At 42.3% G+C, this 16,869-nt stretch overlaps 1 protein-coding gene and 1 non-coding gene across 2 annotated transcripts in view; one reads left to right on the forward strand and one right to left on the reverse strand.

Moving 5' to 3' along the window:
• Positions 1-11,698, forward strand: part of LOC109702645 (leucine-rich repeat-containing protein 37A2-like) — a 34,234-nt gene extending 22,536 nt beyond the window's left edge. Inside the window, exons 9-15 of the mRNA XM_074045490.1 lie at positions 2,344-2,462; positions 4,431-6,178; positions 6,471-6,575; positions 9,073-9,122; positions 10,449-10,500; positions 10,581-10,723; positions 10,823-11,698. Of these exons, the coding sequence (XP_073901591.1) occupies positions 2,344-2,462; positions 4,431-6,178; positions 6,471-6,575; positions 9,073-9,122; positions 10,449-10,500; positions 10,581-10,723; positions 10,823-11,009 (2,404 nt within the window). The 3' untranslated portion in view covers positions 11,010-11,698. The remainder of the gene's footprint in view (positions 1-2,343; positions 2,463-4,430; positions 6,179-6,470; positions 6,576-9,072; positions 9,123-10,448; positions 10,501-10,580; positions 10,724-10,822) is intronic.
• Positions 11,699-15,681: 3,983 nt separating this feature from the next.
• Positions 15,682-15,872, reverse strand: LOC141414188 (U2 spliceosomal RNA). Its single transcript, XR_012439267.1, has one exon. It is a non-coding gene; the product is annotated as a U2 spliceosomal RNA (small nuclear RNA).
• Positions 15,873-16,869: the final 997 nt, after the last annotated feature.

Consider the following 16,869-nt stretch of genomic DNA (forward strand, 5'->3'; position numbering starts at 1 on the left):
AGTCTTGGGTTGGTTATGACTTTTTCCCCCGCAATATGGGTCATATTTTCTTGCTTCTTAATAATTTTTGGATTCCACACATTGTGAATTTGAGTTTGTTGTGTACTGTATATTTTGATATTCCTATAAGTATGCTTGATCATATTTCAGGTGAGGTTATGTTACTCAAAAACAATTTTACCATATAGGTCCTAACTTTGAAGATTTGTAAAGGGGGACCACAAAGTAACCTTAATCCAGAGTACATTATTGACAAGTACTAAGGCAAGACCTTTGAGTACCCAGTGCACCATGATCATGAGGCTTTCCAGTCTGCCCTGTAGGAGCAGGCAGTATTGCTAGCCCTGTGCCATATCCTCTAATCTGTTTGGTGGTTCTTTTCCTGGCCTTGAGTAGTTTCCTCAGACACATGCTCTGATTAGTACTTTGCTGTATATTCCCAACCATCCTTCGACACGGCTCCAGAGTTCTTTCTCTGTGTGACTCTTTCTCCTCTGGTATTGTGCTCTAAATTATAGTCACCTTGGTTCACCTGGACTCTCAAGTTCCATTTCCTTTATTTATTTATTTTTGCCAGTACCGGGGCTTGAACTCAGGGCCTCACACTTGCAAGGCAGACTCTCTCCCACTTGAGCCACTCCGCCAGCCTCAAGTCCATTTCCTTAACTAGGGAGATCATGGGTCGCTGCTTGTGTCCTTCCCTACCTTGTAACCTGGAAGCTCTCTCAAAGCGGCAAGCTAGTGTTAGTCAGCTTTGCATCACTATGACAAAATACCTGAGAAAACAACTTAGAAGAGGAAAGGATTTATTTTTTCGGAGAGGGGGCTCTCAGTTTACGAGGTTTTTGTCTGTGGCTATTGCTGTGGGTCTGTGAGGAAGAACAAATGGTAGTGGGAGCCTGAGACAGAGGCTGCTCACTTAATGGGCAGCTAAGAAAGAGAGTGAGAGAGGGTCCAGGGAGAAAATATACACTTCAAAGACAGGCCCCTGTGACCTACTTCCTCCACCTAGACCCCATTTCCTAGGAGCCCAATTCAGCTATCCACTTATAAATGGATTAATCCATTAATGAGGTTAACATCCTTCAACACCACCCTATGGGTTATTCCTCATAAGGAAACTTTTTATTGATGTTTTGTTGTTGTTGTTGTTGTTTTGGGTGGAGGGTTAAGTTGGTTCCTGTCACTCCATCTTGGCTATAAGCCAATAATATTCTTTAAGTCTGTTTTGTTTTTATTCAGGGGTAGTCATAGACCAGATGTTGTTTCCTTTAGTCTAAAACATTTGATCACCTTTTTTTCTTTTGCCTTTCATGACATCAGTACATTTAAACAGTCTGAGACAGTTGTCTTGTAAACTGTCCCACACTCTGGATTTGTCTTTTCCCCAGAACTAAATTCAGGTGAAACCTTTGATATGCCACGTGATTTCAGGTGACCCATGATGCTCTTTAATCACGTGATTAAAGTGGCATCTTCAAGATTTCCAAGTTATTGCTTGATAATTACTAAATAACCAGTGGAGTAGCAATTTGAGATCAGTGAAGATGCTACCCTCAAACATCTTTTCACCCCACTGTGCATCAATGAGAGTCCTTGTTCAAACCAGTTATAATTCGCTTTTCTAATCCTATCACTCCTTCTACATTTATTAGCTTGCATTATTGTGCAGTCCTCACCACACATACCTGTTTTTTTTGAGTATCGCTATGGGTACAGGATTCTTCTTATTTATGTCGTACCTTATTATCATCTTTACAGTTCTTTGATGCTGACATTAAAGCCAGTGGACAAGCCCTCTACAGGGCTGAGCTGCAGCCTAGCCCTGTTTTTTTGGGTGCTTAAATTGCCCAGATTTGCACAATATGATCTGTTGCTTTCTAACAACACAATATGGATTAAGCTATGCTGTTTATAATACCTATAATAATTTCTAACATTTGCCACTCAGTGGGAATTGAGAAAGTGACTCCATAAGTTGGGAGCTTATCATAGAAGTCTGCCTCATTCCTGTGCACTCCCAACCCAGAGTGAGACTTGAGTTGAGAGGAGATGCTTCTGATTGATACTACAGATCAATGTCACTCAATTCTAATCCTTAGCACTCTATTTGAGGCATATGACACCCACTGCCATGCTGATCCTTCATTTGGGCACCTGTCTTCCTTCCCATTTATTTTCAATATTCAAGAGCAGCAGTTTATCTTTGGGCTTCTACCAACCTGTCCAGGTCGTGCTGCTTCAAGAGTTCTTTCTACACAGCCCTGTGGTAGCCTTGGCCTGCCTCTTCTACCCCTCAGTAACTGTTTCCATTAACTTAATTATCTGTGTTTCCATTTATAGGATCTTACCTCGGCATATGGCCTGCTGCCTCTGCCAACTTAAATATAATATTGAATTTGTCTGCAAGACAGTCAAGCTGCATTGTGACAATGAATGTCTGACAAACACCATACATTGTGGTGAGTCTGTTGTTATATGAAAAATGTTTTAATTTTAATGTTCAGTTTTTAAGTAATGATCATACATTTTTTATTTATTTATTTTTCTTATTCATATGTGCATACAAGGCTTGGGTCATTTCTAAATTTTTTAAGCTAATAATGTAATTGCTTTAATTTTATTCATTTACCCAGAGTTAAACTCCCTCCATTTCTGAACTGCTTCAGTGCCCAATGTCAGGTTCTTAGTTATCACATAATTTATAATATAACTCTTCCATATGGGCAAGGACCTAGAAGAGGCAGGGAATGATATTAATGGTCACACACTGTACTGTGCTCTCTGCTTGGTGCTTTGACATCCAGTGATCCCTTATTCATATAGTGTCATGTAGTTTGTAAGTTCCTTTTGTAAGTGTTAGTTACAAAATCAGAGTGCTCTCTGATTTCTAGGGCAGGTGTAGGTGGGTTTTGATAGTTTGTTTTATAATATTTTTATAAAAATATTATACGCAATGTTCTTTTATTTGGAGCCTGTGAGTTTCTAAATCTGTAACTAGCAATTGCTGCCTTGCTTTCCTGATGGAGTGAGGGCTCTTCACGCTTAGACTGTCCAACTCTGAACTCACTCTCAATCTCAGGCTTTCCTATCTATTCACAGATCCCTCGGGTGCTTTTAAGGCTTTCTCTGTGTATTGGGTCTCAACATTAGCACTGACTTCATGGCTCCCAAAATATCACTGCTTTGATATCCTGACAGCTTGGAAACAGGGCCCTACAGGTGAAGTGGGGCAAATAAATAGGAGCACTTTGTGACTTACGTGAACCCAGTGTTGCTTATTTTTCAAAACAATTTTTCACCAATAACATTCACTTCTCCCCCAGAGGTGGCAAAATACACTTTTTCATCTTCTTTTACAGTGAGGAATATAAGATCCCAGGTACCAAATAAATGCTTTAGCCCCATACCTGGGTCTTCTGCCTCCAGTTCTTGGCTCTCCAGGAGTCCACATTCTTCCTCTCTTACCATCTTTCCCTCCTCTTCTGACCCTCATCACCACCACTAATACTCTCAATTGTCCTGGGAAAAAAAAAGTCTACTTCACCATAGTCCACTTGACCTTCATGCAGTCAGAAACTTTGGATGGCTCCCAAGTTGGAAGTGTTAGAAATGAAATGAAAGCAGTGCAGACAATGGGCAAAAGTAGCATTTCCCTAAGGCACTTAGGATCTCAAGACATGTTTCCCCAGAAATTGCTGTTACTCTACAGATTCGTTGCACATTGCACTTAGACATACAGCTGGGCAAACTAAAAATTTCCTAACCTACATCCCGGCTCCCTGCCCAAATTTAAGGAAAGAGCCAGGAATGAGACAGTGTTTGTGTTTTTGTTTTTGTTTGGTGTAGAGCCTTCTTTTATGCAGGTTAGGCTACATGGGATCAGAGCCCAAGCAAAGGATGGGTAGGTGGAGGAGGACAGGGCCAGCTGAGGACTTTTTAGCAGAAAGAATGCTCCCTTCAGAGGATTGTCCTTCATCATGGTCCTCTGTGGATGGTAGCAAGAACACAGTATGGGGAAGGGAGGTTCAGAGAAGAAGCTTTGTTGTCCTCTGTTTCTGAAACAGGACAGTGTGGAGATTGTGAATGCGAAGAGAGTTTTGCTGAGCAGGCAAATATTTGTCTTCCAGTCTTGGTATTTTTTGAGTGTTGGGCAATTGACTGTCCTAAATAGAGTTCCTGTATTTCACACTATGGAATGTTCTGAGTAGGTTGCTACTTTGTTAAAGGTGGTTTTTTCTCTTTTTGTTGCCATTGCATAGGTTTAAGTTTGGGCTTATTTTTCTCCCCTTTAAATGTCACTCAAATATTTGCCTACCCCTACTTATTTGACTGTGATATGTGGCGATGAACTGATTAAAAAAAAAACAAAACTGGCTACCAGTCTTCCCTTATCAACAGCAGTCTTTTTTTTTTTTTTTTTTGGACAGTTGAAGAAGCATCTATAGGAAATACAGAAGGAAAATTCATGAAGGTGTTACAGACCCGGAAGAAGAGCACAAGCACCGAGCTGACTATTGAACCAGAAAGGGGATATGAGGACCAAAATAGTGTCAGCTTTTCTGGCTTCATAAATGAGCAGCCAGCCTTTAATGATGAAAGTGATCTCATTAGTGCACTAAATTACATATTGCCATTTTTCTCGCAGGGAAATCTGGAAGAGGCAGAATCAAAATTGTTACCATTCATTAAGCTGCTTTTTTCCAATGTGTTAAATGGAAATAATTCTCCTGATAATTTGAAAAATAATATAAGAAGACCCACTCTTAAGCCTTCTTCAAACAACTTAGCTTACAAAAATAAATTGAACAAGCTCTATTTTCTGGAAAATGTGTTAGATGCAGAAATTCAGGAAAAAATTGATGAAGTTAAAGAGAAAGAAAAAGCAGCCATGTTTATGCAGCCCAGCCTTTTAGGTCCCAAATCTAAACGCCAAATCTTTCAAAGGAAAATGGACACTGCCCAACCAGAGGAAAACAGCCTGGCAGAGTCTGCAGAGAAAAGGCTGCAGAGGGTGAACAGAGTCCTCAAGGGGCCAAAAGGCACACAGAAAAGGCCCTTCAAGGAAGTGAGGAAACAGAGCATCTGGGAGAAGCAGAGTGCCCCACCTCTTGTGGAGACTATTGCTGCAGAAAGGAGGGATAAGAGACCACCCCTAAGGGAGCTGGAGCAGCTTCACATGGTCCAGGAGCCCAGGATATCAGAGGAGTTCACCTTCCAAACAGAGCCCTCACTCACAAAAGAACAGAAGGCAACGGTCTCTTCTCTCCTAATTCCATACTCAGTGTCCACCACTGCAAAACCACTCCCTGAGGTCAGAAATAAAGCAAAAGACTTAACCTACACCATGTTTGTTTTAGAAGATGCAAATGCTAGAGTTAGAAACATGCAGGCTTCTAAACCAAGCACAAATGACCAAAAAAATCACCTTCATCAAACAGGCTCTCATGTGCTCCATAGAATACCCAAATCCAGAAAGAAAAAGTCACACTTGAACGTGCTGCTTGCACACAGGCCTCCATTCTCTGCCGTGAGAAACCTCATAAGTTCCCCTTCACGAAGGTCCTTTTCATCTTTGCGAGACCTGAGTTCTCAGAACAACCCGTTTTCAGAATTAAATGTTTTTTCAGAACCTGTTATAGAGGACACGCCTATACAAAAGCAGACTGAAGGAAGTGCTCTTATGGCAAACACGGATGAGCCAGAAGATACTCTCTCTGAAGCCACAAACCAGGAAAATGCTGCTGATGCAGATTCCAGTGTGGGTGCATTTGATGAAATACCAACTGTGAAACAAACCAGTGAGATACAATGGGAATACCCCAACATGGGCACTGACTCACCCACCAAAGATGTCCTTAGCACATTGGTACCCCTGGCTGATCATCTTCTATCGAAGCTAATCCAGCAGCTTCCGTCCCTCATCCCCAACAGTGATGTGAGAGCACTTCTTTCTCATATGATTAGGACCTTGGGAATTGACTGCTCTGATCCTGATGTGCAGGCAGTCTGTTCTAAATTCATCCTCAGAACAGGCTACCTGATGAAAGTTCTCAGTACACAGCAAGAAGCCAGTACATCCAGAACTGACTGGGATACAGACCAGTGGAAAACAAAGGACTACCTCAGTGACAACACAGACGTTCAGAGTAAACAGAAGGGGCAGGAATCAAGTGAGGTGAGCAAATCATTTAGGATATGCCACTGAAGCAGGAAGACCAGTGGCTCTAGTCTAGTGCAAAGTTATGAAGCCAAGACAGTGTCTCCCACTTTGTTTCTTTGTTGAGTGAAGTGGGACCTAAAACAGATAAAAATTAATAGAAAAAAATGCAAATTAATGAGGCATGTAACACACTACATTTGGTGTGTTCTTTAATTCCCCTAAAGTACTCACCTGCTGGAATGGGATTTTAAATAGTTTTCATCCTTCCCATCTCTTTGTTATTTGACAAAAAAAATTTTTTTTTTAGTTTACAGAAGAAGTTCCAGGATCTGGTTATAACAACAAGGACATCTTGGCAGGATCTCTGGCCACAGTACTGATGATTTTGATTATAATTATCTGTATCATTGAGGTAAGGACCACAATTTGTTCAGGTTTCCAGAATATGTGTTGTCTTTGTAATAGACTCCAAACCCACAAACTGAAAACCAAAGGGATTTTCCCACTCTCTACAGAAAAGTAATTCTGTAATGGTGTACGTAGTCTTCTCTCTATGAAATAGTATTTCTCACTGTCAAGCCTGTGACATCAGTAAGATGACAGAGTCTAATTTGTATCTAGGAGTCAGGGACCGGCAGGTGTTAGTTTATGAAGACCTCCGGGAAGATGATCACTGGCCACTGCACAGGCAGTACCCTCTGCATCTCCCAGTGGCTATGGCCTTTCTTGAAATTTCTATAAACTCCTATACTGTTTTAATCTGTATGTACAGTTCAATCTGTATTTGTATTTATTTGTGTTTTCATTATTTCCTTTGCCTGCTTAAATAATAAGCTCTGAAAGGACAGGAAGCCTGCAGTGTTTTACCTGCCGTAGAAAGTAATGGCAGTCAAAGGAAGAGAGATAAGCATTGTGTCAACTCCACAATGAGGAATAACACAATGCAATATTTATTTCAAGTAGCATACAGCGTCCAGCAACAGACAGACGAGGTGTTCCCAAGGAGTGTGTGTGTCTGTGCTGGGAATTAAACCCAGGGCCTTGCACGTGCTAACCAGGTGCTACACTGAGCTACACTCCTAGCCTAACACTAGGTGACTTTTGAAATGTCACCTTCTAATATTCTAGTCAGTGGGAGAAAATAAACAAATGGTAATAGAACAGCTGCCTAACTATGTGGGAGCAAGTAACAAAACATTCCTACTTTCACCTTAAACAAACATATTTCGGTAAATGTACAGACGGGGAAGAGAGAGACAGAAACAAAGAGGGAAGGAGGGAGAGAGAGAAAGACAGAGGGAGGGAGGAAGAGAGCGAGCTCTGAGAGAGAGGGAAACTAAGTATAAAAGTATTAGGAGAAAACACAGGCAGTACTTTTATAGTTTTGTGGTAGAAAAGAGCTTAGTAGGCCTGATGCCATGGGCAGGAACCTTTGGTAGATTTTGCCTCTGATGCCATAGCAATCTTAGCATTTATAGACAGGACAAAGAGTTTTCCACAGATCCTCACAAAAATCCTGTGAGGAAGAGCTCATTGATCCTGCTTTACCAATGAAGGAGATCATTTAAGGGTCCAGTGGCAAAACTGAAGGTAAAAAAAAAAAAACTCCAATTTCTCTGACTGTAAATTCATTCTCTTAACATTCTCCAGGGGAGGGTTTTATGGTTGCATTTGTTTTTGGTTTTGTTTTCGTACTGGGGTTTGAATTCAGGGTCTCACACTTGCCAGGCTAATGCCTAGTATTTGAGATAGGGTCTCAGGTTTTTGCCAGGGCCAGCCTGGGACCATGGTCCTCCAGTCCCTCTGAGTAGCTGGGATTACAGGCATGAATTGCCATGCCCTGCCCTGAGTTTTAATCACATAAATATTATACATCTTTGGTTAAGTTTATTCTGTGGGACTTTCTACATCTTTATTGCTAGTGTAAATGGGATCTTTCTTCCATTTTTCCAATTCATATAGGTACACAGGAAAGGTATTGAGGTGTGTGGGCTGATCTCTTTATTTTGTACTTAGCCAACTTGGTGAATTCTCATTACTTCCAGTAAAAGTTTAGTTAATTCTCTTGGGCTTTTGTGTTGTCCATCATTTCACATCCAAATAGTAATATTTTGTCCTTTCCTTTCTAGTGCTTATACCACATTTATTTTCCTTATTGCATTGACTGGGACCTCCTCAACAGCAGTGTCTCCAAGCAATAATAAGAAACATTTTACTCTTTATTTTTGATTTTGAAACAACACTGTTGTTTTGGTTTCTGGTAGATATTTTTTTCTTTTTTTTATTTATTCATATGTGCATATGTTGTTTGGGCACTTCTCTCCCCTGCCCCCCACCCCTTTCTCCACCCCCTCCCTCTACCCCCCCCCTTGCTTCCAGGCAGAACCTGTTCTGCCCTCTTCTCCAACTTTGTTGAAGACAAGACATAAGCAACAGTAAGAAAGACATAGCATTTTTACCAGTTTGACATCAGGATAGCTATACAGAGAGATTCCTAGCATTGCTTCTATGCACATGTGTATTACAACCCAGATTGATTCATCTCTATGAGACCTCTTCACCACTTCCAGGTCCCCTCGCACAGTGACCTCTGTCGTTTTAAGGTGACTATTAGATACGTATATTTTAATCAAGTTAAGGATGCTTCCTTTTTCTATTTGAAGGGTCTGTTAGGAATTATCCGCTGAATTTCATCTAAAACAGTCAATACAATGTATTAAGTGCCAGCTGCATGCAAGATCCTAAGTTAGGTACTGTGGAAGAGAAGAACTATTAACAGAGTAGAATTCCTGTGTTCAGAAAAGTTATCTCACTGGGTAAATAAGACCTAAATACAAGGACTGGATAAAGATTTGAAGATAGTGTTCACTGTGGTGGATAATCATGATTGTGCTTTCTTCCAAAAACAGATTTATTCCCACAGACGAACAACAGAGGATGATAGAGAAGGCTCCTCAAGGTAAATATAGGTCTTTTTATGAGGGTCTGAGAACGAGGGGAGAACTTAGAACTCATCTCTTTAGATCCCCTGGTCTAACAAGGAGGAAACTGCCAGAGGTGTAAAGTATACATATTTCCCATAGGGTTTTGATGGGCTCCAGCAAAAGCTGTTCCCTAGCCAAGGCGGAGATAGCCAGGACTTTGCTGTAATTAGTCCCTCAAGCATAGAGGGTGAAGAGTAAGAGGTTTGGGCTGTGCCTGCTCCTGCTGCTGGTGGGCATCAGGCCCAAGAAGAGGCCTTCTAGGGAACTGGGTTAGGAAGCCCCAGGATGTTAGGACACAGGGCTGGTGACAGATAGAGCGTCTGAGTCCTTCCTCTAAAGTGGTGGGAAAACTGACCTTCTCAATCCTACTGGTTACCTTCTCATCTCTACTCTCTCTTTTATCCAAACCTCATAGAGTTTTAGCTAGGAGAAACAGTAGTTTGTCTCTTCCTTTTATAGTAAGGAAATGGAGAAGGAGAAAGAGGAAATACCTTATCCCAGGGTCACACTGCTAGTGAGTTATCAGGAAGGTGGCTCCTTTCAAGCCTGACACTTCTCCATTGATTACACTGTGGTTGGGCTGTGATTACATATTATATCATGAATCAGTACTTATATGCCATGAAGACAACCATAGTCTCTGGAATGATACACTCTGACTTTTCCTATTCTGTTTGTATTCAGAAAAGATACGTTGTATGTTAGTGCTAGTCATGGCCGTTAAACTGATTTCATGCCACATTTATTAGTGACAGCCTGCAGTAGAAAAATCTTTGAGCTAGATAACTTCATTAGCTGGACTCAGACATTTGCTTGGGCTTGGTGTGACTCAACTTATGGGTAAAGCGGCTAGGAAAACAAAAGCACCTTCTCCCTCACTCCTCACCCCAACCCAGTGAGCAAATGATGCATGAGAGACCAAGTTTGCAGGGGACTGATATGAAAGACTCTGGAGAGCGTGAAATGCTTCTTCCCAGTATGGTTGTGCAGTTTGTTCACTGCACAGGGGTACTTAGCAGAGGAGAAAAGTGGAGCTGATGATCCTGCCTATGCTGCATGCAAGCCACACACAAAGGTCTCCCCAGACATTGTGGGGCTCTTTGGGACAGGCATGGACAGCTGCTGGAAGCCCTGCATGCATGGAATTGTTTTCAAGCCCCCAGGTCTGGGGTGACTTTGCTCATTGTGATTATGGACCAAAGCACAAGTTTTTGTCTTAGTAAGACCTGAGATGTACATCATAAGAGACTTGTAAAACAGCATGAATCACTAACTGTCTTGTGCATGTGTTTTCCTCCAAGGGGCTTTTTCGCATTTCTGCGCAGGAGATACCCAACAGAAAGTGAGAGTCAGGCAAGTTTGAAGAGGACTTGGTGTTGTGGTTGGAAAAGGGAGGGGAAAGCAGAATTAATATCTCCCCTTCTCTTTTCTAGGAGGGCTTCCTTTGCTTAAGGCAGCCACTCTGGCTTAGGGATATGTACAGACCTCTCAGTGCCACCCGGAAGAAAAATATGGCCCAGAAGCTACATGACAAGGACTCTTCTGATGAGGATGAGATTTTCAATAAAGATGCAGGGTAAATGGCTAAGGGGTGATTTAAGATTCCTGTCTAACATGGGAGTAAGGAACATTTGGGACTCTTTAGAGTAAAAGCTTTGCTTGTTTCTTCTCCTAGGGAGCTCACTGAAGTCATCGTAGACAGTTCTGGATCTTCAAGAGAAAAAGGCTTGAATGATTCTCCCAGTGAAGTCAGTGAAGAAGCTTCTGGAACTTCAAAAGAAAAAGGCTTGCATTATTCTCCCAGGGAGCTCGGCGAAGTCGTCGTAACAATTCCAGCACAGGTAGATTCAGCCCGAGGGTGAGAAGAGGGAACTGGCTGAGGTGCTCTCCACTCAGCCCATACAGTGATGCCCATCCCACCTCAGAACTGGCAAATTTTTGTTTGACACTGCTTGTCAAATACTTATTATTCTCATTAAAATGTGTAAAATTTCTAACTCAGTCTATCCATGTAGTAAGAAATTAAAACCTAAAGAGTTAAATAATGTATGTGCAAATAACAAGGACACAGGCAGGAAAACTAGAACTGATGCTGGACTCCTTTGTGGCAGTCACGCTTCTGGAAGAAGCAGTGTAGACAGAGAAGAGAGCTTCCTGCCTTAGCTCCCCCAGTTTAATCATCCTCGGGGAATCAGAAAACACATCTACAACGGATGCGGAGTTTTAAGTCAAATCCCAGTTGTTCTCTTGCCCTTTCCTCTGTTCATCAAGAACCAGTCATTTCCGAGGTGTCTGACCCCCTGCCCCCTGGAGACCATACACCTTGTAGAACTTCTCACTTGGTGTTGGGGACACTAGAATATCTAGATCAGTGAGCCTACTGCACTGTGGGGCCAGGTCTTGTGGGTTTTTTTCCCAAGCCCTCAAACTATTACATGAGTATGTAGCCTGTCTTAGAAGTGTTCTCCACTTTGACAAATGGGTAGAAAATTGACCTTAGTTTGTTTTTCTTTTAAAACTATTGACCCTGCCAGGCACCAGTACAGGCTCACTCCTGTAATCCTAGCTACTAGGAGGCAGAGCAGAGATCAGGAGGATTTCGATTTGAAGCCAACCCAAGCAAATAGTTCAAGAGATCCTATCTCGAAAAAACCCTTCACACACACACACACACAAAGAGCTAGTGGAATGGCTGAAGGTGAAGGCCCAGGACTGCACCAAAACACAATTGACCCTTGGACAATTGTAGAGAGGTACCAGAGGGATAGTGTAAGAATGTGCAGGATAATTTCCCAAGACTGCCCTCCCTAGCCTTTATTTCCAAAAATAAACTGGTGGGGCTACTTCTCCATTCACATGGGCTCCACAGCCTCTCCTAACCTCACTGAGGGTTGCACATTTGCTGCTCAGCTCCTTCCAGTTCTGCCCTGCTCCAAATCTATCTGCTTCCTGCCTTGTCCAATGGGCATCGGTAGCTACATGATTGCAAGTAGCTATTTACAAAGGACACAAGGGGTCCTTCACTCCATGCTCAAAAACAGTTATTAATAAATCATGTTGAGAATGTATTAAACACATTTGTGAGTAAAAGAAAATCAGAATAAACAAGAATAATCCACCTACTGAACACAAGAAAATGATGGCCTTCTAGTAATATGAGATGAAACGGTGCCAGCCACAAATGGATGAACAGCCCCAGGTCTCCTGGAGGAGCAGTGTGCCTGGAAAGCAGCTCAGTGGGTTTTGCTGGTTAGGGTTCCAAGCAGTTAGTGGCCTGTCAGTTCCTCATCTGGCTGATAAGTTAGCTAATTCTGGGCAGGAGATCCCTGTTATCTTGATGCTTCCCAAAGTTCCTTCCTAAAAATGAAAACCAGTGTTTCTCCTTCTATGGTGACAAGTGAGCCAAAAAATATTTACTGAATTTAGAGCACAAGACTAAATAGTAATCATAACAGGAAGCACCAACAACTACCACTTAAAATCAGCTTACTTGGTGCCAGGCCCTGGGTTAGGCATTTCACAGTCTTTCATCATTTAGCAACTTTTTTTTTTTTTTTGCATTATTTTTTTATTTTGTGAGCTCAGGGCTTCATGCTCACAAAGCAGGCGCTCTACTGCTTGAGCCATACCTCCAGTCCATTTTGCTGTAATTATTTTGGAGCACTGTTTGCCTGGGCTGGCTCAATCTGTGATCCTCCCAATCTTAGCCTCCCAAGTGGCTAGGATTACAGGCATGAGCCACTAGTACCTGGATAGAGGTGTTTCCCTAATAAAAGTATTGAACAAAAAGACAGGAGCTAATAAGAAAGGTACTTCGGGCTTCCCAAAGTGTGACACAGGACTCCAAGAAGCTTTATTTTGGCATATTTGCATTATTTTAAATTTGACACAAAAAGTGAAGTTCTTTTTTTATGTAACACTATCTCAAATTTGTACAATTAAATTGTACAATTAATTAAAACTCACAAGCATTATATTCTACATTGTCCAGCTGGTCCTAGATGGGGCAGAATTTCTGCCCCAATCCAGACTTTCTGCCCGGCCAGCCTGTGGCCAGCTGTCTGTCCTCAAGCCAGGCACACACCCCTGGCTGTAATCTGGAAGAAGAATGGTGTCTTGGGTTGGGTGGCACAGAACATGACTGTCTCCATCTTACTGATGGGCAAACTATAGCTCAGAAGACCAGCTCTTAGCTGAGACCTGAGTGAAAGAAGTGGACACCAGACCAATGCCACTACAAGAAAACTCTCAGTGATCCCAGCGAAACCTGTCAGAGAAATGAGACATTTTTAACAAGATGATGAAATGAGGCAAAATATAATTAGGGCAAAAATGCTGCAGACCAGAGATATGTCAGTTCAGTGAAGGAAAAGTTAGGTGGCCTAGGGAGAGTCCAAAAAGGGATGGAACTTAAGCTGGGTATGGGTTACATGCAAGATGCTGTGACGGTGCTGGGGAAAGAATTGACTAGGACAGAGTCCCTTTTCTCAGGGGGCTCCTAGGCTGGGAGGATGTACAGACATCTCAATCCACACTGAGAAGACAGTGTATTGGATGAGACCATGGCTGCTTATCAAGATGTGGTCCAACTCTGGGTTTGCTGGAATAGAGCAGATACTAGGGATGAAGAGAAAAGGAATAAAGTTGATTCCTGACAATAAAGATTTCCTTTCTGACAACAGGAAAGACAGGCATCTAGACAGTGGACAGTACAATGGCAAGGAAGCACAAATCCTTGAGGGAGGCCTGCATGTGGGCAGTCTGATGTTCTGGAGCATGACATGCAAGCGTGCAAGGAGTAAAAGGCATAAATGCTACACACTGCATAGGGGCCAGGGACCCTGATCCCAAAGGCACAGGAACCAGAGGTTGAACTACTGATGGGTTACAAAGTGAGAAGACATGATCAAGTTTGGAATTTAGTCCTTTGATGGTGGCCTAAAAGTAGAGGGAGAGCAGGAGGTTACGGGGAATTTACAGGGAAATCGAAAATCTTGTGATGAGGTTACAGAGATGGACTGACTGCAAGCTGGCTCAAGTAGTAGAGTGCCTGCCCAGCAAGCGCAAAGCTCTGAGTTCAAATTCCAGTCCCACCAAAAAAAGATTAAAAAAATTATAGTCTACAGCTTCAGCCAGGCAAAGCTAAGCCATGAAGAATTCCCTTTGGCAACTCTGGTAAATCAAGATGAGATATACTGATATGTATCTATGTATTTCATTGTCAGTTACACCAAAACTGCACATTGGCAAATAGAATAAGAGATTTGTTGTTGAATGGGCGTGACCAATCGTGTTTTTTTTTTTGAGCTCGGGGTGAGTAGAGCCTGATGGTGTACTTTGCAGAATTGCATGAAAATATGCATGACAAATTAATATTGTAATTATGGTTTGGGATAAATTTTGAGTTTCAGAATAAAACTAGGAATAGTAAAAGCTAAAGGTTATGTTTTAAAAAAAAAAAAAGCTCTTGTTTTGCTTAGAAGTATATTTTAAGATCATTCTGTTGAGGCAATCTAAGAGTTCTTGGGGATGGCCTGAGATCCTTGATACTCAGGAGGCAGTGGTCCAAGCCAGCCCCGGCAAATAGTTCTCCAGACCCTATCTCAAAAATACCGAACACAAGATAGTGCTGGGTGTGTGGTTCAAGCTTGAAGCCATGAGTTCAAACGCCAGAAACCCAAAATAAATAAAATCTCAGGTACAAGCAACACTCAGGTTGCAGGTGAATCTTCATGGCCTTTGTCCCAGACAAAAGATGTGCCGGCATTTTGGATTTCAATGTGAGGATGACTTGCATAAGAAATGACCCCAGCGCTTTATGTGAAACTTCAGAAAGTGATGCCAAGCTGGAGAAAGTGTTAGAGGGATGGGATGGATAAGCTGTAGCCCTATTGGCCTTATCTATGGCCTCACCACAACGCCAAAAGAACAAAGCTCTTATCACACCCTTACATCCTCCCTCCGACAACTTTGTCTCAGAAAAAATAGTAAAACTTAAGCTGAAGTATGTAAAGTTTGAACGTAGAAAAAAAACCCACTCAGCACACGCACCACAGATAAAAAAAGGAAAAGCACTGCACACAATTGAAAGAAACATAAAACACAAGCCGTATGATGATGATTAAAAAAAAATAATAATAACAATCTGAAATGGTTAAAAGACTTAGCCATAGGAAAGCCATCAATCAGGTGCCATGTTAGCTCCAAAGCTGAAGGAGGTTCATGAGAGAGTCTGGTTCCCCTAAAATTAGAAGAACAGCAGGAGCCAAATTAGAATACGGTCAAGTAATTGTGTGGACTGTGTCCAATCATGCTTACAGACAGCAGCCATTGTGTTGTTTCACATAAGATACAGTTTTCGCGTCTTTTAAACCATACAAAAAATTAGAAAAAGGGTTGGTCAGAGATCCAACAACTGTGTTTCCTTGTTGCTAGCGGGTTAATATAAACTGTATTTTAAACTGCTTACCGGAAAATCAAACACCATTCAGCTCACAACAAAAACCTTTCTTTACAACAACACTTATTCCCCCAAAGGGGTGCACCATTCCCGGAAGCACTACAATACCAGGTCGATGCGCGGAGTGGACGGAGCAAGCCCCTATTCCATCTCCCTACTCCAAAAATCCATTTAATATATTATCCTCAGATAGAGGACGTATCAGATATTAAACTGATAAGAACAGATACTACACTTGATCTTAGCCAAAAGGCCGAGAAGCGATACTGGCTTTCTGTCTTCGCCGCTGCCACTGTCCAGTCCTTCACGTTCAACTCACGGTGAAAACCCGAACCCTTAGTCTTCATCCCTTTCTTGTGCCTCCTCCTCACCCACATGGATATCTTTAGACTTCCGTGGAGAGTTCTTGCTCCATTTTCAGAAATTTTACATCGTTGCTGGTCCCAGCATTCCCTGGCTGACATGCCATGCTCAATTTGCATGCCCCGCCCCTAGCCCAGGAGGCGGGGCCATCGCGGGTGGACTCCACCCTCCGGGCTGTCCAGCCTGTGAAGAGACCGAACCGAGGGGATTGCGCTGGGCGGCAGCAGGGCCTGGGGGAGGGCGCTGTTGGGCCCTAGCGGTCCAGGTTTTCCGGAAGGAGGACAAGGTTGCAAGACACACAAGAAAAGGCCTACTGCATCGGTTTTATTTAATTACTTTGTAATGTACCTATTTGAGGCAGAGTTTGGCTGGTCTCAAAATGGCGACCTTCCTCACCTGCCTTCCCTGAGGGAAAGATTGGGGTCAAGGCCCCAAGAAAGTGTTTTGGTTTTTATTTTTATTTTTTTGGTGGGACTGAGGTTTGAACTCAGAGCTTCAAGCTGGCAAAGCAGGTGCTTTGCCACTTAAGTCACACCGCTAAGTCTTTTTTCCTCTAGTCATTCATTTTGGAGATAGGGTCTCTCAAACCATTTGCCCAGTCTGGCCTCAAACAATGATCCTCAGGATCTCAGTCTCCCAAGTAGCTAGGATTACAGATGTGAGCCACTGTACCACCGTACCTGGCTTGTCTGGCAAATGCGTTTTCTTTGTTTCTTTTTTTTTTTCTTGTTTTGGTGGGACTGGGGTTTGGACTGGCAAATATTATTTCCTTTTTTTAAAATTATTGTTGTATTGGGGCTACATTGTGACATGTACCACAGTTTAAAATATATCCGTAGTGGAATTCACCTCCTCCATCATTCTTCTTCTTTATGCCCCCTCCTGAAAATTTTTTTTTT

Source organism: Castor canadensis, chromosome 11 (genome assembly GCF_047511655.1).
Source record: "Castor canadensis chromosome 11, mCasCan1.hap1v2, whole genome shotgun sequence".
In the NCBI taxonomy this organism is placed as follows: Eukaryota; Metazoa; Chordata; class Mammalia; order Rodentia; family Castoridae; genus Castor; species Castor canadensis.